This window comes from Chinchilla lanigera, unplaced genomic scaffold (assembly GCF_000276665.1).
Source record: "Chinchilla lanigera isolate Chin_1 unplaced genomic scaffold, ChiLan1.0 scaffold00030, whole genome shotgun sequence".
NCBI lineage: Eukaryota > Metazoa > Chordata > Mammalia > Rodentia > Chinchillidae > Chinchilla > Chinchilla lanigera.
In genome coordinates, this window is record NW_004955431.1 from 16322435 (window position 1) to 16347200 (window position 24766).

A 24766-nucleotide genomic window follows, 5' to 3' on the forward strand; every position below is an offset into this window, starting at 1 on the left:
CACACTACACATACTACAGATGTGCCCACGGGCCCAGTCCCGTAGGGAGGACGAGCGCTCAAGCTTGAGGCGCACCGCTGTGGCTCAGACCTTGCAGATGTGAGAACCTCCAGCTGCCAGAGGAAACGGAAAGAGTGCACATCCTCCCTCAGAGAGCAGGCCTCCCCAGAGCAGACCCTGCAGCCAGGACCCAGAGGGAAGTGGCAGGTCTTTGGAAGCCTAGGGGTGGCCCCTAATGGTGATTCCACTTTGCCTGAGAACATCCCATTGCGGATCTTCTAATCTCTTCCAGAAATAGATCCCTGCACCCCTTAGTACTGTTGGGGGCCTCTGCTGGCTCCTTTGCTGACTGTAGTTGTTCCTGGGGGTGGTACTGATATGCCGCCCATGCAGAGACTAGGTGGTCACAGCCATGTGCTTCTGTACTGCCGGCCATGGGAGAAGCCAAAGGACTGCGTAGCGAAGCTTGGTAGCTCAGAGGGAGGCAAACTGGACCAAAAACAAGAGAAAGCCGGAGGGCAAGGCCACTTCCAGGGTGACACATTCTGTAAGCCCAGACGCCAGGCCCACCTACCTGGTGACAACTGTGTTCTGGTCAATCCTGGCTTTGAGGTCTTCATTTTGCTGCTGGAGGACTTGGATCTTTTCTTCCAAGATAATGTTCTTTTCAGCCTGTAAAGGAGATGGAATGTAGAAGTTTTCAGTGAGGCCATAAGGTAGGCTGTCCACCAGCACCCTCGGCTTCTGGGCTTGCAGGATTATCAGGAAGAGCATTTGGCAAACTGCAGTTTGTGGTGACTCTTGGGTTGTAAAATCAGGTGGAGGGATGTGATCAGTTTTTTTGAAGAAAATAAAAAAATGCCAGCATGCACTGTTGGTAATAAAAGCGAGCGCTGCTGTGTACATTTTAGATGTCTATCTTTATTTCATTCGTTGTGTGAATGTGTTTGTACTGAGTTTCTATGTAAATGCTGTGTATTTGGTCCTTAAATTTCAGAGATAAGCCATGGGTAGCACCAGGATCTTTTTTTTTTTTTTTGGTACCGGAAATTGAACTCAGGACCTTGTGCTTGCCAGGCAGGCGCTTATGCCACTGAGCTATATCCCTGGCCCTAACCCCAGGATCTAGTTTGACCTGCAGGTCTTGTGCTTCTTCCCAAAGGGTCAACCAGATCACAGCAGTGTCTCTGACCAGGCAGGCACACACTATCCTGCTCAGAGTCTCCCGAATAAATGGAGGCGTAGAAATAAGGATAATGTGGGCACATTTTTCCTTTGGATCCCATGGGCAGCCGGAAACACAAAGCCAAAGATCAGCTTGGCACGTGATGAGAAAATTCCATCATCCCTTGGTTGTCAGGACATAAATTTCTCCCACAATTGACACCATTTTCCTATCTGTGTTCCTCGGGCCTGAGACCTAGCTGAATTGCAGTTCCATTCGAAGATGAATTTAGAAATAAATTAATTTTTGAAAGACTCTGACATTCACTGTTCATACAGTTAATCTTTTAAGAAAAACTGCCACTTACCCATGATTAGGGGTTGGGAATTGGAGCCACAGGGCTGGCCTCTGTCCCTGATCTTTGGCAAGGGACCCCTCCTGGCCCTCATCCTTGCTCCCAGGAAATGGGAAATGAGCAAGTAGTTTCACTTGCCTGGAAGGCAGGGAGAAGTCACACATGCCTGTAGTAAAACCCGAATATGGGTAAAAAGAGACTGATAAGCCCAGGGGCATGTGGGTGGCCCAATGCTGATAGTCTGGCCCTAAGAAGAAGGATATCCAGTGGCTCTTAAGTCCCCACACTAGGCAGACTGCAAGGCCCAGTCAGGAGGGGACAGGTTCTTCTGTGTGTCCCCTGTGGGCTCTGGCAGGTGCCTGGAAGTTTGGGGCTGCTGTCACGTGTCAGGTGGCCCACCTCACCCAGGGTGCTGGTAACAGAACACCGTAGTCTGTCTGCTACCTGACAAGCACTCCTGCAGTTAGGGATGTCTGTGGGAAGAGACAGTGCTAAGCTGAGAGGGGGCTTGAGGACCAAAGGCAACAGGTGCTCCTGGATCAGCTTCTGGCTTCGAAAAGCCAGCTGCAAAAGATGTTCCAGAGCCAAATGGAGAACTTTAAAAATGAGACCTGAGATGACAAGTTAGAGGCTGGTTAACTGAAAGAAAGTAGGCTACAGAACTCTTGTACAGTGCAATGGTGTGTGTGCGTGTGTGTGTGTGTGTGTGTGTGTGTGTGTCTAAGAAGCAGCTCTGAGAAGTGTTAACCATGGTAGGAATATGATTTAATTTTCTTAGTTTTGTTTACCTCACTGTATAATTTTTTATAATTGTACAATTCCCTTTATAGCAGCAGGAGTTTACTTTAAAAAGAGCGCTAGTAATAAAAAGATAAGCATCAATCTAGACCGTTGGTCACCTTGCAGTGAAGACGGGCGTGCAACTCATATGACGGCAGGCATCTCTGCTCCTCACTTTGGACACCCTTCTCAGACTCGAGACAGCCTGGGCCTTGAGCCTCAGCCTAGGGAGAGAGATCTGGGGTGCTCTATTTCCCTAAGGGAGCCCTTGGCTGCTAGTTGGCTGGTGAGGGGTCAATGAGAGCAAAGGCTTTGTTATGAACTGCTTGTTCACGTCCTTCCAAAATGTAGACACCTCACCCCCAGCTGACAGTATTAAGAAGTGAGGTCCCTAGGACCTGACTGTATCCTTATGACTGGACTTAGTACCCTTATAAAAGAGGCCCCAGAGAGCTCTCCTGCCCCTTCTGCCCTGGGAGGATCTGGAACACTCGGCCACTTACTAGCTGTGGGTGAAATACTTGTCTCCCTCTGCAGGCCTCCACTTTGCCCCTGAAATGGCTCATGACTACACAGATACACCTACTGCCCCGAGAGCTGTCGAAAAGAACAAGGGCTTTACTCAGGGCACAGCACACACGAGCGACGCATTCCAGCTCACCACACGTCCTCTCAGGGGTGGGGGACGGCGCTTTCCGCAGGAAACCAGAGTGAGGAAAGGAGAGGCGGGCAGTCAAGGGAGGAGCTCGGAGCTGGACAAAAGGAGGCCACCAGTGAGATTCCTCAGCAGAGCCCCACCTCCTGAGGGAGGCCTTGGGGTTTAGCCATGGAATTCTCTGCTCCAGTGTAAGCAAGAGTCAGGGAAGAGGCGGGGCTCACGGAACACCATCAGCGGTGATGACGTCAGTGACGACAGTGGGAAAATCACAGTGGCTGTTCTCCTGACCAAGCGGACCGACTCACCAGCTTTTCCAGCTCAATAATCTTCTTTTCCTGCTGGTGTATCTGCTGATTCTTCATCTCTAACACCTGCTTCAAACTCTTCATGTCTTCTTCCAAGTGCTGGTAAGGAGCCAGTGCTACCTACAGGGGCAGAAAGTAACCAACTATTGATAGCGTTCCCAGGAAAACCAAGGGTGGTCCAATGTTGTGAATCCAGCTAAATCTGGCCTTCTGCAACCAGCTACCCAGTGGACATCTCTACCCCAGTGAGATACAGGGTGCTTACGGCGGCCGGGCTAGGGAGCCCTGCTAGCACTGGAGCCCCCTACAAATCCAGCCCAAGGATGGGGAGTGGGGAACGAGGCATGGCCACAGTCCACTGGGAAGTCTGAAAGACAGAATTGCTGGACAGTGCCAGCCCGCCCCAGGAGGGAGCTCAGGGCGTCGAGACAGGAAGCCCAGCACAAGCTTCTAACATTCTCTCAGATGACGTGATTCACCAGGAAGCTGGGGTCTCATGGTCCCACCTGCACCCGTGGAGAGGCCCTGCTCCCATGCACATGAAAAGAGCAAACTGGCTTAAAAAGTAGAAAGTCCCTGAAGAGAAAGGCATAGTAAAATAGTGTTGATGGATGTAATCCACGAAAACACAGGATATCCATTCAATTTTGATATCAGACAAACAACATTAAAAATTATTTTTAGTGCAAGTATTTCAGTGGGAGATACTTATCCTCAACTCTTTGTCTGTCCTTAATTCAAATGTAATGGGGGTGTTGTGTGTTTTACCCGGCAGTACTGTATTAAAGGGAAGGAGTTTTCCCAGTTTTTCTGGAAAAGCTCTCCTTGTCCTATTAGTTTCCCGTCCTGTACCAACCTAAAGCGCAGCTGGGAGAACAGTACTGAGGGCGACCCTGGCCAGGATGACAAGTTTCCAGAGCCTGCACGTCATGGGATCCCAGGGACCCTGTGTGGGGGGCATGGTGGGCTTTGGTGTACGGAACAGACACACCCACAGCGCGGTGTGTCACAGGGGAGAGGTGCTGAGAGGCACTGTTCGAACACCCGGGGGAGGCTGTGGCCCGCTGTCACGTTGCAGCAGGTCAGCACAAACGCCTTGTCCATGGGCAGGGGTGAGGAGGGGGCCAAGGGCCTTGTGGTGCAGACAGCCCTGAGAGCTGTGACTACCTCCAGCTGCTCCTCTGTGTTTTCCCTCAGGGCCTCCTCAAAGCGCCGCGCTCGGTCCCGCAGAGACTGGCTCTGGAAGGTCAGCGTGTCCACCTGGTCCTGCAAGGAATGACACAAGACGGCCAGAGTGGGCCACTAAGGAAGGACACTGTAATCTGCGAGGCTACCTCCCCCAACAAAGACAGGTCCAAGGGGGAGCCCCACGTCCCATGTCCAGGAGATGGAGGAAGACACCACCGCTGGCCCTTCTTGGTGATTTGACCAGAAGAGACACAAAACGTAAAATGAATTCTTAGGCTTGTGATCAGAGGACATGTAATGTCTGCTATTCCAGATGCAGCCTGTAGCGCGAGGCATCCACAGGGCAGCCAGTCCTGATTTTACAAGGGCCACAGCTCCTCTACCACAAGAAGAATTGTTCTCAGTTATAAAGCATAAGCCAGAAGCCTTCACATCAGCCCGGACTTCTTTCTCTGAGGCCTGTCTATCACCAGCACCAAAGCAAATGAGTCAGCGATCAGTCCTGCCCGTCCCTGGAACCCACGGCCTCTGCTTCTCTTCCTGGCTGCCTTTCTGGGTATGATTCTCTCCACTGGCTCCTTCCTGGCCTCCTACCAGCACCGCATGACTGCCCTTTGCCTTCAGGAAAGAGTCAGGCTCTTTCTGAAGTGCAGACTCGAACCTGTCCTTCTGCTACCTGTAACACCTCCAGGTGCCCCAGGGGCAGCTGTGTGTGTTCTTCACCACAGTGACCAGGCTGGCCTAGGTTCACACATCTCCCATCCCACATCCCAGATTCCCTGTTAGCGGTGCCTTCCTCCGCCAGCTCCCGCGCACTCCTGTTCATTCCTGGCCCCCAGTCTGCCTTCCTGGCCTCAGAGCTGGGTAGCACGTCCCTGATACGAGCTACCACAAGAGCAGGGCCACTGGTCACCTCCTCTCTGTTTAGACCCTAGACCTTCCCCACTAGACGGACACTCCTGATCCCCAGCATACTCCTCAGTGGAACAGCTGTGTGTGTTTTGAAGGACGGCAGATCCTTTCTGAGGAGGCGTCCAGCCCCTTCCCTGCTGCAGGGACTCCCCTCCTCGCCTCAGCCATGGTTCTCATTACCACAGCGAATGCAGGGCACCGGCTGGCAGCTTTGTCTTGAGGCCTGAGGAGAGCCTCAGTCCTGTGCCTACCCACCCTGAGCGTCCAAGGCCCTCCACCCCACCACTCCATGTCTGTAACGCTAAAACACAGGGACTAGGGCGTCCTGCGGACTCTTCTGGGAGGAGAACTGGCCTCATCCTGCCAGACAGCAGAAGCAGGGCACTGTCAGTTCTACAGCTCTGCGCAGCATCCCTGTGGCCCCTGAAGGCCGGCTGCTGCTGTCTTCCTTCATCACGGCAGAGGCTTCTGGTTCGCAAACCTCCCAGGGCGGGCTCCCTTCCCTAACTGTTTCCTTTCTCTTCTTCTCCCAGTGACTTCCATTTCATTTTTAAGAACTAACATTCCCCACAGCACCTCTCAGTGCAAGTGCTGGTAAATCAGAGCAGTAGAATTGTCACTGGGAGTGTGTACGCACAGGAGTCTAGAAATCATGGCCCAGGGCAGCCCCACCGGGCCACACTCAGGTCCGTAGCACTCCGCAGTTACGTTCCACACTGTGACTATAAAAATGCCTTGTCACTACCTGGCTCCCACACCACACTTCCTGAGTGCCCAAGGAAATGTGTCTTTGAAACCCCCTCTGCACCACTGAAAAGCAAGCAACAAAACTCTCATCAGGCAGTTACTCCCCAGGATAGCTCTAAAATAGCAAGCTGGGATTTTCTTGCCTTGTTTGCTATTATTCACAACAAACCCACAGGGACAGAAAGGCGCTGCTGCAGTCAGACAGCACAGATTGTTTTTCAACTTCGATGGCTACTTTACGTTAGGCTAAGGGGCACAAAGACCCAGCTGGTGGCCACACCTGGTATAGGCCATTCAGGAATCAACAAACGGCAGTATCATAATAACAATAATCATAAATGTAACAATGCTCGTAGCTATTACAATAGCAATGGCTGACACTTGGACTTATTAGTATTTTCCACAAGCCAACCAGTGCTATTGCCTTCAGCTGCTTGCGTTCTTTCCTCGCCTCACTTTGCCTTGCTTTGCTTTTTCCCTTCCCTCCCCCTCTCCTTTCCCTCCCCTCCCCCTTTCACTCTCCCCTCCCCCCTTTTCCTCCCCCCTTCCCCTCTCCTCCCCTCTTCTTTTCTTTTCTTTCTTTGGTACTGGGATTATACCCAGGGGTGCCCTACTGCTGAGCTAAAGCCCCAGCCCTTTTTATTTTTAAGTTTGGGACAGGATCTCACTAAGTTGCCAGGCTGGCCCCAAACTTGTTATCTGTCTGCCTGGGTCTCCCAAGTGGCTGGGGTGACAGTGATGTGCCACCCCACCTGAGTGCCATTTACTTTTGAGACCTTCTTTCTCTTAACCTGCTCTTCCTTGAGAAAAGCACTGTTATCATCCCCATTTCAAGAGTGAGTGAACCAAAGTTTATAGAGCCTCTGTAGCTGTCCAAGATCTCACAGTTAGAGAGAGCAGGCACAGCATGGGTTTAAATGCCAAGCTCAAATCTCTGTGCACCCAAACTAGCTATTTCTTCCAGCTGCTGGTAGCCCAAGGAAGCTGACTTAAGCGAGTCCGCCCTGCTCCACCCAAGAGTCTCCAGCCCCAATGGATTCTGCTGGGTGGAGAGTTACAATTAAAACATGCAGAAGGGGCTGGGGATTTAGCTCAGCGGCAAAGCGCCTGCCTGGCAAGTGCAAGGTCGTGAGTTTGGTTCCCGGTACTGAAGAAAAAAACCAAAACCAAAAAATAAATAAATAAAACATGCAGAACTCATGGTCACTGATGCTAGTAGCACAATGAAGACTCAGTGATGAAATGATTTTTTTTTTCCTTTCTGGGGATTGGCTCCAGGGCCTCAGGGATGTTAGGCAAGCTCTGTGCTACTGAGCTACCCTCCCAATCCCTAAAGTTTCTGAACAGCACACTCGTGGCTGTGATACGGGTAGTGCCACACTTCTGGATTCTTCTCTGGCAGGGCACCTCCGTGTGTCACATGCTGATACATGCTGAAGCAAGATTCCTTCCTAGAGTCTGTGGTTGTGGGAATTGTTTACCACAACTTCCAAATATCACTGTCTCTCATATTTAATAAACAACTGGATATGATCAGAATTTCTGTACTTGGAAATGAAACTGGCCCACCCACCTCACCCTTGTAGGTTGGGGACCATCAGTGGCTTTCCCAGAATAGCAGATCTGGGTTTCTGGAGAACATGCAACCCAGGAGACCTTGCATTCTCCTCTTAAGAGACCAGTGGGAAGCAGGGCAGCTCTTGTAGCATCTGAGACCAACATTTTCTTTAGGCAGCAGTGAGAGGCACTGAGGGTATTTTTCATCTCATCTACTTCTAATGCTTCTAAAGTGCGGTATACGCATTCTGACTTCACAACTTTCCTTGAACGGTTCCCCTGCTACACTCTTATCTGCCCCACATCCTCCCCTTTCTACAAGCACAGCCCAATGACTATGCACATACCTTCGGTCAGATCAAATGCTGAGTAAGCGCCCTGAACTTCTGCAGTGCCTCAGCTGTATTCTCCATTTGATCCAAGTGTCTGTCACCTTTTGTTGCTGTCTGCTGCTATTTGTGGCACAGCTCTCTGAGTAGCCAGCCAATTCCTAAAGGGCCAAGCATATGTCTTATCTGCCTCTGTATTTCAGTGTTTTGTTCAGGATCTGGTATACAGTAGGTGCTGGATACACCTTTGTGAGCAGGATTAATGATATCCCTTAAGAAAACTAAAGAAAAGCTAACCTGTAACGACAGCCTCAGTTTTTCAAAATTTTCTTCCAATTCTTTCTTTTCAAGTTCATGGGTAGACACCAGTTCTGGAAAGAAGACACGAGAGGGTTAGGCTGGTCTTCTGAAAAGGATAAAGCAAGACTCTTTTGACAGAATAACATTAGTGACTTTAGCTAAATAAATTGTGCTGGTTAGAGCAGATTCAAAGCTCAAGAGACTCCCCTGATAGTTTGAAACGGTATCTGATGGCCAGGTTGTGACTTAGGAGAGAGTAAGAAAGGAAACGGACTAAGGGAAAGGAAGAGAAAATGGAAGAAGAAAGAAGTTAAGGAGGGAGGCCAACAGAACACACAGGCACACACCGCATGCTCACACACACACACATGTACAATTCTGCATCCTGCTGTACCCCCCTCCCCCTTAGGTCCTTTGCTCACAGCACCCATTGATTTTCCTATTTTTCCTAAAAGCAAAAACAATTAACTGATGTCCAGTGCCCATTCTTCCCCTCCCAGGACTTGTATTCCCAGCGTGAAGCAGCCATCTGGAGCTGAGGAAAGAGCTTACTGAGGAGAGTGGGTGTGCAATGGGCCACACTGCAAGATAATGGATGGGCACATGGGACTGGTGCTGTGTCTACAAGGACACCTCGGCGGCCTCTGGACCACACTCTGAGAACTACAGCTTGCTAGGGTTTTCCGGAGCGAAGATGTGTTGTGAAGACACTCAGAAGGAAGGACTAATTGGACTGGTTCCTCTCGGAGGGCTGGGGACAATATTGTTCTGTGAAGTGTCACCACAGCAATAGTTTGCAAGTTAGGCAGAAAGAAATGTCATGTAGCAGTTATTAAGCAAATGGATTCTGTTTTCTTCTGGTTGAGAAGAGCCGTATTAGCTTGGTGAAGCCCATCTCATTCTGGCTACCTAAGCAATTTGTTTTCATGTTATAACTGGAGAGAGAAAAGGTCTCATTAATCAGCCCAGATCATATGCTGAAAATAGGAGAGTGCTTCAGCACAACAATTACCATTTTGTCTGGCAAGAGATGCAATTAGGAAAAACTTTGTGGTTTTCATTGACCCAAATCTTTTAACTAATGGTGGAAAGGCTGCTGAAAATTCTAGTTGTCAGAGCTGAAATTTACACGTGGAAGAAAAGTCTGTGTTGATTTCATTGACATAAAACCAAATGGCTTCTGGTCTACCTGCCTCAGTCTATATGATTAGTTTTAACAGACACTGAGAGCATCTTCCTGACCATGGTAATGAATTTTTTAAGCTCTTATTACACCAGCTCTTAAAACCACACTGTCTTGACATTATAAATAATTCAAAGACCTTATATGTGCTGCCTAAGTAAGATTTCATTTGTCAGAAAAAATAATCTACCATACCTGTTTACATGAAAATCCTGAAGCAAAAGGCAAGGCCATGGCTGATTATACCATTTGCATTCGTATTCCCTTTCCTGAGACCAAGTTCCTACAGTGCAGTAATGAGCATTTTCAGATGACCCCATAACCCAGGGGAAAAGAAAAGCCAATATCTAGTCCGAAGATGATATAAGGCATTGCTTATTATACAATATCTGTGTCCCCGTGATGTATTTCTTTATTTCAAGATCATGACACTCCCTTCTGTCTTAATACTGTCCTCTAAAACAATGGTTCTCAAATTTTTCTGCCTATTAGAACCACCTGGGGAATTTTTAAAACTTCTGATGCCTGGGCTGTCCCCTAGCGTAATTAAACTGGAATCTCTGAAGTGGGATCTACACATTTTTTTCTTTACTTTTCTCCTAACTCTCCCTATAGTTCCAATGTGTAGCTAAGGGTGGGGACCAGTAATCCAAGGATACAGATAACACATTTAACTAGTTCTTAAGAAATTATTCTCTCTTACCTGTACTGGGACGTTGTCCTTACTAATAGTTCCCAGAGGTGATGGACTGGTGCTTGAGGGAAGCTATAATATGGGCATTGGTTCTTTGCAAAGAACAGTTTTAAAATAATAAAAAACCTTTGATGTTAATTGTCAGATTTAAAAAAATTTATTAATTGATTGCTAAATCTCACTGTTTTTTAAATATATTCTTTAACAACCAGCTGATGGAGGAGAGAATACAGGAAGGGGAAATTAACATAAATTTCACATATTAATATGAGTGCACAGGAAAAAGTAAAAAGCATCTTCTTCACGAAGGATAACCGTAGTAGAATTTAGTACCATTGATGCTACTGATTTACACAAAGCCCTAAGTACCTGAAGTGTATTAGTCTGTTTTGTTACTATAACAAAGCATCTACGGGAGGCTAAGTTTATAAAGAAAAGAGGCATACTTAGCACACAGTTTTGGAGTTTCACAGGCACCGTACTCACATCAGCTCAGCTCAGCTCTAGCGAAGGCTTCACGTGACAGCTGCTCCAACTTGGATATTCAATGCCCCTCAAAGGCCCATGGGCTAACGGCGTGGTCCCTAGTGTAGTGTTACTGAGAGACGGTGGAAACTTTTAAGAGGCAGGGCCTGGTAGAGGCTCTTAGGTCACTGAGCAGAGAGCCTGGCCTCCTCCTTGCTCTCTTTTGCTTCCAGGTCATGAGGTGAGAGGCTTTGCTCTGTAACATATCCCGCCACGATGTGCTGCTTTGCCACAGGTTCAGGGCAATGAGACTCACCTATCACGGACTGGAACTCCCAAAGCTGTAAGCCCAAATAAACCTTTCCTCTTCACAAGTTGGTTACTTCAGATATTTTGGTATTGCAATGGCAAGCTGACTAACACAGTACCCATACAAGAAGTTACATCAAATCACCAAACAGGAAGCCAGACAGACTAGGGTCATGCATTCCTTTCTAGGACCATCATGACCTAAGGATGTCTCACCAGACCCCACCTCTTAGAGGTCCCACCACATTTCTTGCTCTCCTGGGAAAAAGATGAGCCCCTGGGAACTAACCCACATCTAAGCCATAGCACAAGGGTAATTCAGTAACAAAAACATAGAAAGAAAGATCTGGAGACTGTGTATATCCACAGTAAATGTGGACAAGGAGTGCAAGCCCTGCTGATGCTGCTGGGGCCCAGAAAACACCACAAATATGAGAAGAGCTCCAAGACTGGAGCTTCTATAGTTTCTGTCTAGTTTATAAGGCTAAATTACAAGACAAAGCACGAAGTGTCTACATCTACTTTGGAAGAGTGGTCCTCAAGTTTAGGTCCATAGGATCCTCCAAGGAGTTATAAAAAGTCAGGATGCCCTTGGTGCAGCTCAGACCAACTGTGTCAGAATCCTGGGTGTGTAACCGAGGCCGGTAGAGCTTCTCAAGGGGTTCCAATATTCAGGCAAGAATGAGAATAACTGCTTTGGAGGAGAAGAATTTTGTAGCTACCTGAATCTTTTTTTTTTTTCCCCAAGGCTGGGGGTACAACCTTGGGCCTAATGTAAGCTAGGCAAGTGCTTTATCCCCAGTCCTACCTGAATTCTTAATTTCCATTTATTCTTTTCTTAGACACAAACAGAAAAGAGGCACAAGAAAGGATCAAAGGAGAGCAGCTTCCTTGCTCTGTAGCAGGAAGCGTTCAGCTTGTGTGGCAGCTTCTGCCTGCTGCACACAGGCTGGTAGCTACCTTGGACTTTGCGGTCATGGTCATCCTGCAGGATTGCGATGGCAACTGTGTGGTTATTCTCCATCTCCAGGAGTGCGGCCTCATGACTGGCGGTGATATCTTCAACCTGAGGAGAGTCACAGTTACTCGTTATCCAGAGAACTGGGAGTTGTTGTCAGCAATATCCTTGCTGCTTGGAGAAGACAGGTGCAGTTCAATAAAAGGAAAAGTCAGTGGCCCCGACTGTCAAGCAGAAGTGACAGCGATCCTGACCTGGTACCAAGGCAGGGTCATGACACGCTAGTGTGGTAGCAGTCTCTGGAGTCATGGGACATCGCTACCCAGGAACGGCTGTCCCCGCCACCTCTCTGAGCCCTGGCCTGGCCACTGAACCATTCCATCTTTCTTTCCACTTCTATCCTTTCTCCTTACAGCAGTCACTCTGTGAAGCAACGTGCAGAAGGGAAAGAAAGAGTTCTCCCTATGAGATGGCCTATTTCCTGTGTTTTCCAGTGGCAGGTGGGAGCATACTACACCAGGTCAGTGAAGGAACTAAAAATCCCTGTGCTCCATACTATTGCCTACTCAACCCTCTGAGTAACCGCATGAGCTAGGTATTTTATGCTCAGCTTAGACGTGAGGAAACTGAGGCTTATAGAATTTTAAAGGTTGAGTAAACAGCAGAGCTGGCGGTGGTACCCAGGTCTGTCTTATCTCAAAGGTGAAGCTCTATCAAACACACCACTGTGCTCCCCCAGACTCCATCCAGGAAAGGTCAGTAACATTTCAGCATCCTCCCATGTATACCTGGATGAGGCTGGGAAAGGTGCATGTACTCACTGCTGCAGATTCTGAAGCATAAACTGGGCCCTAGAGTACACTTTGAACTTCTCTTCTCTTCTGCTGCTCCTGCAAAGGGCTTCTGATTCCCTGGCTAAAGGTACATTTCAGGAGTTTAATCACAAGTGGTACAACCAGTCCTGGACCTTTTATTTAGATACTTCTTGATTCCTCCACCTACCTTCCCCCATCTCCTCCTGACTATCATGGTTATTGTTTTTGCTACTGTAGCTACTGTGTTGCTTAATTTCAAATGTGTGATGCTTGAAGTAATTGCATAAAACAACCTCTCTTCTCTATAGCCAACCTCTCTTAGATATGGCACATGATACAATGTTTATCTCAAATCTTGGTCAATGACCCATTGTAAAATATTCCATTGTACGTGGTAATACAGTGTATGTATACACAGATACGTACACACATGCATTCATGCACACTCCCACAGCTGAAACCCCAGTTGCACAAAAATACTTACCCTTCTCACTTGCAATAATCTGGCTTTACAATTTTATTTTATTTTACTTTTGCTAGCTACCGTCTACTACATTTATTATAGAACCTATGAATGTGTCAAAACCTGACATTTGATAAACATAGATCTACACATTGCAACCAGGTCCTAAAGCTGTGTAGACTGGTTAGAAACCTGTTGCTTCTAGCTTGTAATATTCAGCCACTTCCAAGGGTGCTTCATGGCTTTGGGGATAATTTGCATAATTTCTTCTGTGATCTAAGGGAAGAAGGCCTCTCTATAAGGGCTCATTGACACACGTATAATTTCATGGAGAAATCTCCCTAGCTTCTCTCCCTTACAATGAGCTCTTCAATCTTTAAAATAGGAAAAGTATTGGAAAAAAACAAAATAGAGCCCACAGTACTACTCAGGACACTGTAAACATGGATCGGTATACAGTGATTCATTTTTACTTATTTGACATTCTTGATTAAACAGTGTTTCACCTGAGATTCAGCGTTATGAATCCGCTCATCAAAAAGGTTCATTACAACAGTGTTTAACTGTCCAATTACCTTTATATGAGGTTTTAATGGAATCTTTGTCCAAAGCCTTTCATCTGTTGGAAACATAAATCACTATTTTAAAAAAAGGAAAAGGAAATGTCCTTTCTTTCTGCTCCATTACGGATGTAAGTTAAACACATAGCATGCATGTTTAGAATCAAGTATGTGCATGTTTTCTGGAGGTATGTTACACAGATCAGTACAGCGAAACACCTTTCGTCAGTCCTTGGCATGGTTTCCATTTATGGGCTCTCACATAACTTACCATGGGAGGGTTCCGAAAAGAGAAACAGAGGAAGGGCTAAGTCACAGAACGGTCCCTGGAGGTATAACATGTGCCCGGTGGTAATACTATAGCACGTTTGTGGCTAACATGCGTGTTCTTCCAGCTTGCTGGAGACATTTAGTGGTGATGGAATTCCATTCCCACCATATTAAGGATGATATAAGAGCAAGATATATCCACCACCACCTCCATTAGTGAAATACTGACATTTTAACTTAAAAAACCCACACAGAACTAGAGGAATGACCAGTATGTTTGGTAGGAAATCGAAGAAAGCCCATGAGCCAAAAGTTGGACATAATCATTCTTGATCTTCAGTAACTCAGGTTTCATGCCTCCTTGTATTTTTGAAAGAATGTTCCCTCAGTGAGGAAGGGATGCCGTCTCCTGTGGGCCATCCTCTTCTGTGTCAAGAGTATTAATCTCTGTGACTTTTTCTCCTACAGGTCCTTGCTCCTTTCTGGAGCAGTCATGAAGTCATGAAGCAGCCAGTAGGAATCTCCAGCCTGAGAAGACATTGGAGCCTTCTGAAAGCCATTTGAACAGATTTAGACAAGTTGGCCCAGAAAAACAGGATGATTTAATGCATTATAGATTACAAAATCAGAAACATAACTGTCAGGCTCTGGCCGGCTTACGGTGGCTGTCAGAAACCTGGCTATGGCCCCCTTAAAGTACCACTGGTCCGCCCTCCACTGGCCCACCCTTCATACTCCCACACTAAGTCAGAATTCTGGGCGATGGCTCAGAGGAGTCTGATTTTGCCCATCAAACAGTCTCAGTGGTTGGGAAAACAGCTGTTTGCTGGGCTATGACTTCATTCCCGCTGCTGCTTGCTATTTAGCTGAGCTGATTACAGCAGTGGAAAACCATCCCCTCAGATGGGGAAGAACAGAGCTGCGGGCTTTACTGCATTCAGCCATTTGCAAAATGCAATTATCCGGGGCTTTAGTAATTCACTTAGAGGAGACTTACATTCTGGATGAAGAAGCATGTGCTCTGTAATGTCTTGCCTTCTCTCATTAAACCCAAACCAGATTAAACTCCCATTTGCCCCCATCCCAGACATGTATCCGTACCAGATGAGACAGAGGGAGCTGGTTCTTGCTTACTGCCTCCTAATGACTTTCCTTCCCCAGTAACTAGGAAATCCTCCTTCACTTCATCACTGTTACACTATCTAGATGATTAGCCATGCCAGGGCTCTCAGGCCAACTTCATCCCATTCTGGATGTGCCTCATGCCCTCTCTGCAGCCCACCGGTGTCCACAGAGACTCCCTGTGCCCTGCACTGCCTCCTCCCGGCATAAGAAGCTCTGGTGTGGGATAGCGAGGCCCCCCGGGATCTGATTCCATCTGATCAGAGAGAATGTAGTTTCTACTGTGTGCTGGCTGGGAGCGGGCACGACAGCAGGCGAAGGAGACCTAATGCAGGATGATGGACCAAGTGTCTCTGCATTCAGACTGACCATGGAGATGCTGCTCCTGCCTTTGGGTCTAAAAGGATGACTTCTTTAAGAAAGGGTAGGAAGGATGTCCTGGGTCTGAGAAAAATCAAAAATAAATTCCAAAGGATGAGCACCCCTCCAAGGGCAGGAATCTGTGCTCACATTCTAGGGCAGAATCTGTCATGTATCCAGGATTGTGAGGTCCTGGCAACTGACTTCAGGGGAGCTGGTGGAATAAGCAAACTATTTTGGTCTTGGAGGGATGGGGACAAAGTTCTCAGTCCTGGCCCTTGAATACCAGGCTCACTGGCTACATATATTTGGGAGACAACTGAAGGCAGCTCAGAAAGGAAGATGGGAAGCTTGGCTGTGATGCAACTACACTTGGAGCAAGAAAAGAGAAGTACACTCATTTATGGTGCAAGTCTGTTTTGTGTGCTTTGATTATGGATATGCGTGGAATCTGGCATCAGTAGATTGCTAAAGATTGACAGCTGATTTTGATTAAATAACTTTATCATCATAACTTTAAAACAAAAGTTCTATCATACCAGAGTTCTATCATATCCTCAAAGGTCACCCCACCACCACCTATCCTGCCCAACTGTCCAAGCCTCCATGGAGCACCTGCTGGGCTGAGGATCCAGGTCCTGCACCTCCCTGGATACAGGCAGGGGGCATGCCAGAGCCACCTGGGGAGCTCTGAGAAACAGCCCTGCTGGGCACGGTCACACATGACTATAACCCAGAACTTGGGAGGCTAAGGCAGTAGGATCTGAGTTTAAGGCTGCTCTGGGCAACAGAGAGAACCCTGCTATAAAACACAACAAAAACTACTTTTGTGGGGTGTGGTTCAGTACAAAGCATTTGCCTAGCAAGTTCCTGGGTTCAATTTCCAGTACCACAAAATAAGTAAATAAACACAGAAAAATAAAAACAGTCCCGCGCTAGGCTCCACCCTGTTGCTCCAATGAGCAATTCTTATTCAGGCAGTGTGGGCGTTCTGTTCTGTCGGTGCTCCAGCCGATTCCCATATATTCCCAAAGCAGAGACCCTGGACAGGGAGAAAGCCCTTGCCCCTTGAGGTAGTAGACAGCTAGGCAAGAAGAAGAATTTGGGTGAATTTGTCCCTAGAGAGGTCCTGTAGGAAGTCAGAGGTCACCCTGTTTTATGAGCAAGGCCCAGTTTGAGTAAAGCCTGGTACCTGAAACCCCACACAATCCCATGTGTCAGAACCAAAGCAGCCCACACATCACGCTGCTGGCCATGGGGGACTTGGGTCACGATGCGGGGCCAGACAGACAGCGATGTCACTAACTGTTGAGGTTAGCACTGTCGGCGTAACTGTCCAGGAGAAGGAAGACCCAGAGGTGGAGAATGCAGGCTGGAGCAGCTGAAAGCACACACGATCAATCTCCACTTCAGTTTCCACTTGAGTCTGATCTCCACCAGACCAATGGGCATCTCTCCAGCAACTGACACTCGGAGTCCTGGGTGGAGTGTATTTCCTCCTCTTCCCCATACGCTGCATGCTGTACTGCAGAAGTGGATGGATAGGGAATCGGCCAACACTCAGCAGGAGGAGTAGAACCAGGGCCCTAATCAGGCACAGATTTGAACGGCTGGTTCTCCAAACCACGGGGTTGCTATCAGAAGGTCCGTTTATCTCAAAGCATTCAGATGCTATTTCCACCACAGCACTTTCCCTATCCTCACAGCTGAAAGTCGACTCCCAATTCCTAAACAATCTGTCTTTCTCACCCAGGGTTATAGTTCCCTGAACTTCCTCTGTGAAATAAGCAAGCCCACATTTTATAAATCCTGGTATCTCCTGTAGTAGCCTGTCACAGTGCTGTGCATACAGTGAGCTTTCAATGTGTATTGTTTGCATAGGAGGATAAATAGATAGATGACTCCAATGACCATAGAAAACCAAGAAGAGCAGAATCCAATGCTCTCATAAGTCTGCCTTTAAAACATACACAGATAGCTAATGGAACTCATGCTCAAGTGAAAAAGTCAGGGGATTTTTTCCTTTCCAATGACTCTGAATTTGAAATGTGCCACAGGCTGTTGTGTCCCAGCTTAGCCAAGAGGCGAGAGCACACGTCCCAGCCTGTTACCATCTCTGACCTCACAAAATATGCAGGTGATAATCTGCCTCTGCACAGAGAGGGCTTGGAGACGCCTGGCCAGGAGCTGTGCTCCACTGCGGGAGCTCCACTTGGCAGTGGCGCTGGAAATGAGGGTCACTCTGTGAACCTTCACCCAGGGGATGTTCCCCGACCTGCTGCCCACCTCCCACTTGTGGCATCTTCTTCGCTGGCCCAGACCTTTGGACTGGAAGTCTTTGAGAAAGGTTACATATTTTCTATGTACACTGGAGAGGAATAGCCCAGGGATACAGAAGCACAGTGCAAGGTGGTATTTGCACCAGGTTTGAGAACATGAAGGAGCTCAGACTGGACACTACAGCAGGAACCAATGTCTGCTGCCAGCAGTTACACGTAGAGAACTTGGGAGATGAGATGCTTGGGCTTTGGTTTCTATTCTTAACACCAGCAGGTAACTTTAGCTGTGATCTTCTCCTCTATGTCCTAGTTGCTGAGACTAAGCCACCTCAAGCAGTCAGGTGCATCTGCTTTTTATCAGCCTCTAGGGAGAATGACTAACCTGAGGTGCTTGCTGTGTAAAGTAAAATGCTCTAAAGTAAGAGGCTCTTTATTACTATTGTGATACTTATTATTAGGCTGAAATGTGTCCCATGTGCCTTAGGACTCACAAGTCTCTGGGGCAGGGGGATGTGCTGCTGGTACTGCCATCTGGGATAATTACTGGAAACAGCCTAGGGAGGTCAACCCAAAGGTTGGTGATAATGAAGAGCCATGCAGCCCCATCCTGAGATTTAAAGAGCACTGCTCATTAATGGTAATTTACCCTGAACACAGGCAGATTGTAAAATAACATACCAGTGAGAAGCGGGGAACCCAGGCATCTGAGCTTGGGGATTTAGAGAGAAGAAAAATAAAAGGAACAGAGTTTGTGGAAGCAGATTGGTTTGCTCTGCCTGTTTCTCATCAGCACTTACAGAAGTAATGGGCAGCAGCATCTGGCTGTGGGGTGGGCACATCTGGCTCATACCTGCTTTCACATTCACAGACCCCATGGGAATTATTCCCTCATTATTCCTTGGATCAGTTTCCCAGCCCAGAAAAATTGCTGGGCTAAGGTTAATGATCGGCATTCATTATTTCGTTCAGCAAATACATGTTTTGTGCCTAACTTCCACAGGCATAGTTCCAGGAGGAAGATGAAGCAGGAAGTTTGGCAGGCAGGTCTAAGCCAGTGCTTGGCAGCATGCACTATGGAGCCAGATTGGATTCCACACTGGCTTTCCCATAAGGAGCTCTGTCAATTCTTATTTAACCACATGGACTCAGTTTTCTCACCTGTAAAGTGGAGATAAGAATGGTACCTACCTGGTAGGGTGATTGAAGATTCAGTGAGGCAATGGATGGACAGCTGAAAGCAGTGCCTGGCGCAGCAGCAGGGCTAAGTATATGTCTGCCTGTTATCATCTCTGCCCTCATGGTATATACAGGTAAGCAGCAAGTGCTGAAGAAACACTACAGCAGGCAAGGGGACAGGAAGTGTGTGCATGTCACAGGGGAAGGAAGTATAATTTTAGATAAGGAAAGATCACTGAGAAGTGATGAGAAAATGATACTGGAGAAAACCCAGGAAGGAAGAGAGAGCAGAAGCCTGCAATGTTTGGAGGGAGAGGATTCCAGGCACAGCAAACCCTGAAGTCCTGAGAAACAGCTAGGGAGGCCAGAGCTACTGGAAGAGTGGTGAAAAGGGTGAGAGGAAGAACTGAAGTCGGAGTGAGACCTGGACCACAAACTCACCCACTGAAGAGGACAGGGTTCCTTCCACCTGCCACTGTGTCACCCACTAGCAGAGCCCATGCTTGTACCGCAAACTGACCTGTTCCTGGTGCTGACACCGGACCTGCAGCAGTTGACCATGGTGCTCCTCCTGCAGGTGTGCCATCTCTGCCTCAAATTGAAGCTGCAGCCGTTCTTGTAGTTCCTGGAGTTCAGCCTGCTGCTGCCATCCCATCCTCCTCAGCTCCTCCTCAAACCGCCGCTCCAGGTCCTCCTTCTCCTTCTGCAGCTTCTCGCACTTGGCTGTGTTGAAGGCTGGCAGAGAGCACAAGAGCTTATAAACGCACTGGGGAGGGGCCTGGAAGGATTCTACCCAGGCAGCATGCTAACATCCAAAGTACCTAGTAAACAGATTCTCATAAGGGACTCTGGATATTGAAATAAGACTGGAGCTCATGGAGTGCCAAAGAGTTGCCCAGGAGGTGAAATAGCTGGGAAGGTGCATGTAGGATTTCTAACTCCTAAGCCCTTGCACCTGCCTGTAGAGTAGCTTCTCAGATCGTCCAGGGAGCACAAGTATCAAAAATGCAGAGTCCAGGTGCACCCTAGGAGAAGTAGAGCCCCCAGGCTCCTCACATGGGCACTTATCTTTGTAAAGTCAAAATGCTATGTATGTGTCTTACTCACTTTTCTTGTTGCTGAGACAAAATACCTGATGCCCAAAGCTAAGGGAAGAAAGGTTTATTAGCTCACAGTTTGTAGAGACTTCAGTCCCTAATGGGCTGGCTCCAGGGCAGGATGGCTCTGCACAGGAGAACAGTTCATGGCAGACAGAAGACAGGCAAAATCAGCAACCTACCTTAACATCAATTTTCTGCCCCTTTTATACTCTATCTAGGCTGCTGGGATTAGGGCGGTACCAGTCCAATGACTGAATTAATCATACACCCTTAATCCTAGCATCACACGCTCTAGATTCAGCCTCCTCCGAAAAAGTCTTATGACCACATGAGGTTTAGGGGTACAGCTAGACACAAATGATAATATTCTGCCCCTTGACCCCCAAATACTCATGCACTCATGGATTAAAAAGCATTGTCTATCTCCAAGAGTTCCCAAAGTCCTAATAGATTCAGCATTGTTGAAAATCCAAGTCTGACGGCTCCTTTGAGATTTAAGGCAAACTCTTAGCTGTGAGCCACTGTACAAATGAAAAGAAAGCTAAACACTTCTAACATTCAGTGGCAGAAGGTAGACATTTCCATTCCAAAAGTTACAAACGGGGGCATAAAACAACGGGACCAAAACAAGTCCAAAATCCAGGAAGACAAACATTAAGTCTTGTAGTTCCATGTGCAGCATCAGAGGCAATCTATGGCAAGATGTGAACTCCAAAGAGCTTGAGTGGCTCTACTCCTATAGCACTGCTGGTGGTTGTAGCTCCCATGGCTTTTCTTTGGGTTTCCTCTGCTCCCTCCTTACAGTTTTCCTCAGAGGACTCATGTCCCTGGCTTCTTCAAACTTCTGGGGTATCCATTTCAGCTTTGGCTTCACACTCACAGCTTCACACACTGCCCTCTCAGGGACACACTGCCTGGCCTCCCAGGCCTTCGGAAATCTGGGTGGAAGCCTTCCTGACCCTGCAATTCTTGCATTCTGCATGCACCTAAAACCAGTGCCACATGGATGGATGCCAAGGATTGCCATTAGCTAGAGCCATAGCTAGGCTTTCTTCTCTCTTGGCTATAGGGGTTGAGGGCCTGGATCACTGAGCATTCTGAACCTAATTCTGAGGAACAGATTCTCTAGGCTGCCACCATCCTGGAACATGGTGCTCTGGAGCTTTCCTCTTAAAGCAAAATCTTTCACTTTTGTAAATCTGAGACTGCAAAAGGTGGAGTCCTGCTGCTTCTTGTGATGCCCTTAGACCAGCTTTTCTATTCTGCTGTTTCTTATCAGCAATCAAGATCTCCCCTGCTCTATATTTATAGTCTATATTTGGTTTTAGTGGAACTTCCTTGCTGGTTAAACTCACAACATTTTAAGCATTTTGCTGGGCTCTTTGCTCTTGATTCTCAACATATATTTAGCTAAAAGTCTCCAAACGTTGAGGTGAAGCTATGCCACCACCTTGACATTTGACTAACTTGAAATTTCTTCTACAAGATTAATGAGTCAGTCACCCTTAATCTCAGTCTCAGGTAAAATCTGGACATGAGCAAAATGCAGACAAACTTGCTTCCAAACCATTACAAACATCATTTGAAGTCCAATAGCCAACACAGTCCTTATCTCCAGCAGAAACATCCTGAGCCTGGTCTTTCCCAGCTTTCTGGTCTCTGAGCTCTGACCAGAATCTCCCATATATTACAGCCTCAGACATTCCAGCTCTACTTTTTCCAGAGGGCATCTCTGAACCTTTCCAAACTCTTCCCACAAGTCATTCCCACAGTCTCTTAAACCACACGGTCAGGTATAGTCACAGCAACAATCCACTCTCAGTACAAATTCTGTCTTAGTTACTTTTGTCATTGCTGAGACAAAATACCTGATGTTCAAAGTTAGGGGAGGAAACGTTTATTTAGCTCTCAGTTTGTAGAGGCCTAATGGGCTGGCTCCAGGGTAGGGTGGCCTTGCAGAGGAGAACAGGTCATGGCAGGTAGAAGACTGCAAAATCAACAACTGACCTAACAGCATCTTTCTGCACTTTTTATACTATATCTCTGCTTCTGGGATTAGGGCAGTACCAAACTAATCAGTGAACTGATCACATACCCTTAAGCCCAGTATCACACACTCTAGATTCACCTACCTCTGAAAAAGCCCTATGATTGCATTGAGGCTTTTGGGGGACATCTAGACACAAACCATAACAGTATGTTCACCTAAGAAGGTCCATGGGTGACTTTTATGTCCTTTAGGCTTTGACAGCTGTGTACTCATGCATGGAACTGGAGGCAGGGTTAGGGACCCCCATCCAAGGCTCTTCCCTCCTGGCTGAAATGCCAAATGGGACATGAGGTTTCCTTTCAGGTGACCTGAGGCTTTACTGACACTATTCTCAGGGGAATCCATTCTTCTCCACCAGCTTGGTCAGGAAGTGTAGGAGAACAATTAGTGACTTGATACCCCTTGGCATAGGTAGTCACATCTCACCATAGGGGTGAATACCTCATGGTTTCATCAAGTGTGCACACAGCCAGAAGGACACAAGACAAGGACAGCAGCCACCACTGCTTCCATGCTCAGCTCTTCCTACAGGCCTGTTCTGTTTTCCCCCAACCCACCCCACACTATGGGCTAGAGTGGAGCATGCTCATCCTAAAGATCTCTTCCTACACTCAACCTGGCTTCCAAGAAGGGGAAAAACACCTAGACAAAGGTGCACATATGCAGCATTTGACTTCACAAAGACCAAGTGCCCATGCTTTGTGATCTGCATTCACACTAGGGAGACATTGTCTTTTACTTTAAAATAAAGCAAGCACATATACGTGCTGGTTAGCTTTAATCTACACTATGGGATGATGGCTCTGATCAGGAAAATACATCCGAGGTCATTGGATAGCACCTGGATCACCCTACTTAGACGTACCTATCTTACAGAGGCAGCTAATGTAAGGGCTTCTTTGTCACATTCTGTTCTAAAGGAACTTAGTAGAGATAGTATAAGAAAATTCCTGCCCTGGTGAAACATATGGTGGATTGGCCAGGTTTTGTACTAGTACCTTCCTTTGTGTGAATGGTATAGAAAAAGCAATGTGGCCCAAGAGCCCAATGCTATTCCCAAAAGCCTCCTCAGCCCAGGGCTTCAGCGTGCCCATTGTCTTGTGTCCCACCATTTAATGGGGATCCTGATCTATAATCAGAGTCTGCAGAGGGATGGATGTAGATGTCTACTGCACATGTGGGTAATAAGGAGGTACCCTGTCTATGAAGAATTTAAAAGCAAAGCCCAGGCCAACTTACTACTATTCATTGCTAAGAATTCCAAGCAATATTGTGAAAAAATAATTCCCCTCCAAAAAAGCCTTTTGTTGGTTTACATTCTCAACAGTTATTACAACCACTATGGAGGTTTCTAAAAATAATCTTTGTGCATAAATAAAAACACAGGGCTGGAAGTAAAGTTCCCAGGTAGAGCACTTGTCTACTTGTGAACAAATACATGCAAGGTAGCACGCATGAGGCCCCTTGATGGGTCACAAAAATAAACACATAACAATAAAACTATAAACACATAAACATTTGGAAGTACAGTCCAAGGATATTATTATAAAAGAATAAGATGCTGACCTGCCATTCCATTAACCGTGAATTCCATAGTATGTATTCTCTACAAACACAAACATTTCTCCTGCTTAATCATAAAACAGTCATCAAAGGGAGGAAATAAATGTTAATACAATAGTGCCATCCCATAGTCAGCTCTATTTAAGATTCATCAATTGTTCCAATAATGTCCTTTGTAGGAAATGAACCCAGTTCTAAATCACAGATTTCCTCTAGCTGTCCTGTTTCCTGGGTCCTCTTCCATCTGAGACATTTCATCAGTCTCTCTTTAGCTTTCAGAACCTTGATACTTTTGAAGGCCTGGCGTTTTATAGAATGTCTCTCAGTTTCTCATGTCTGATGATTTCTCCTTACTAAATCCTAATTGTGCATGTTTGGTAGGAATATCACAGAAGTGGTGCCATCTTCTTTTTGACTAAGTAATCACAAATTTGAATAACATCTTTAAACTATAATTTTCTCTTTGTCTAGTTGGTTAGATAGCGAATCAGGAAAATAAGACGTACTACTGCTTGTTGATTCATGGTGATACTGAAAATAATTTTGTGATACACAGGAGAGATGTGAGAAGTACTCACTCTGGGGGTCAAATATGTTGGGTATACCCCACGAGTATCTTTATTATCCCCATACCTGGTTCAGGTAGCAGAGGTATATCTAGGGACCAAAGGGCTGGGGAGGTACGACATTTATGACCACAGGTAGTAAGATAGCATTTGGTGACTTGCTAGTAAAAACTGGTTTGAAAGGCAGACTTGGTCAGAGTTTTGTGGTACCCGGTAGTGAGGTTGTGGGGTGAGACCCCAGGGTCCTCTCCTACCTCTTGTCACTTGTAGCTCTGGTCCCTCCAAAAGGGATAGGCACAGTTAACAAAATTAACAAAAAGGGACAGGCACAATTGGTCCAGGTGTGGTGGCATCAGGGAGAAAATTCCTGCTCCCAGTTCTTGGGCCCTGTGTCCAGCTTCTCCCAAGATCCTGCAACTAAGGAAAGTTATCAGGGATTGTGTCAGGGACTTGGGCTAATAAAGGCAGTGGCCAGGATCCATAGACTGGTAAGAGGCGTACACATCTTTATTCTGGGTTGATGGGACTTTCACAGAA

General features: G+C 47.0%; 1 protein-coding gene and 1 long non-coding RNA gene across 2 annotated transcripts in view; one reads left to right on the forward strand and one right to left on the reverse strand.

Moving 5' to 3' along the window:
* LOC102025713 (microtubule-associated tumor suppressor candidate 2) overlaps positions 1-24766 on the reverse strand; it is a 75646-nt gene that overhangs the window by 3617 nt on the left and 47263 nt on the right. The window contains exons 3-8 of the mRNA XM_005387754.2: positions 19471-19685; positions 11908-12013; positions 8294-8367; positions 4431-4529; positions 3264-3383; positions 575-672 (exon numbers count right to left, since the gene is read on the reverse strand). Coding sequence (XP_005387811.1) covers positions 575-672; positions 3264-3383; positions 4431-4529; positions 8294-8367; positions 11908-12013; positions 19471-19685 — 712 coding nt within the window. The remainder of the gene's footprint in view (positions 1-574; positions 673-3263; positions 3384-4430; positions 4530-8293; positions 8368-11907; positions 12014-19470; positions 19686-24766) is intronic.
* Positions 4536-10044, forward strand: LOC102025492. Its single transcript, XR_261482.1, has 2 exons — positions 4536-5007; positions 8797-10044. It is a non-coding gene; the product is annotated as an uncharacterized LOC102025492 (long non-coding RNA).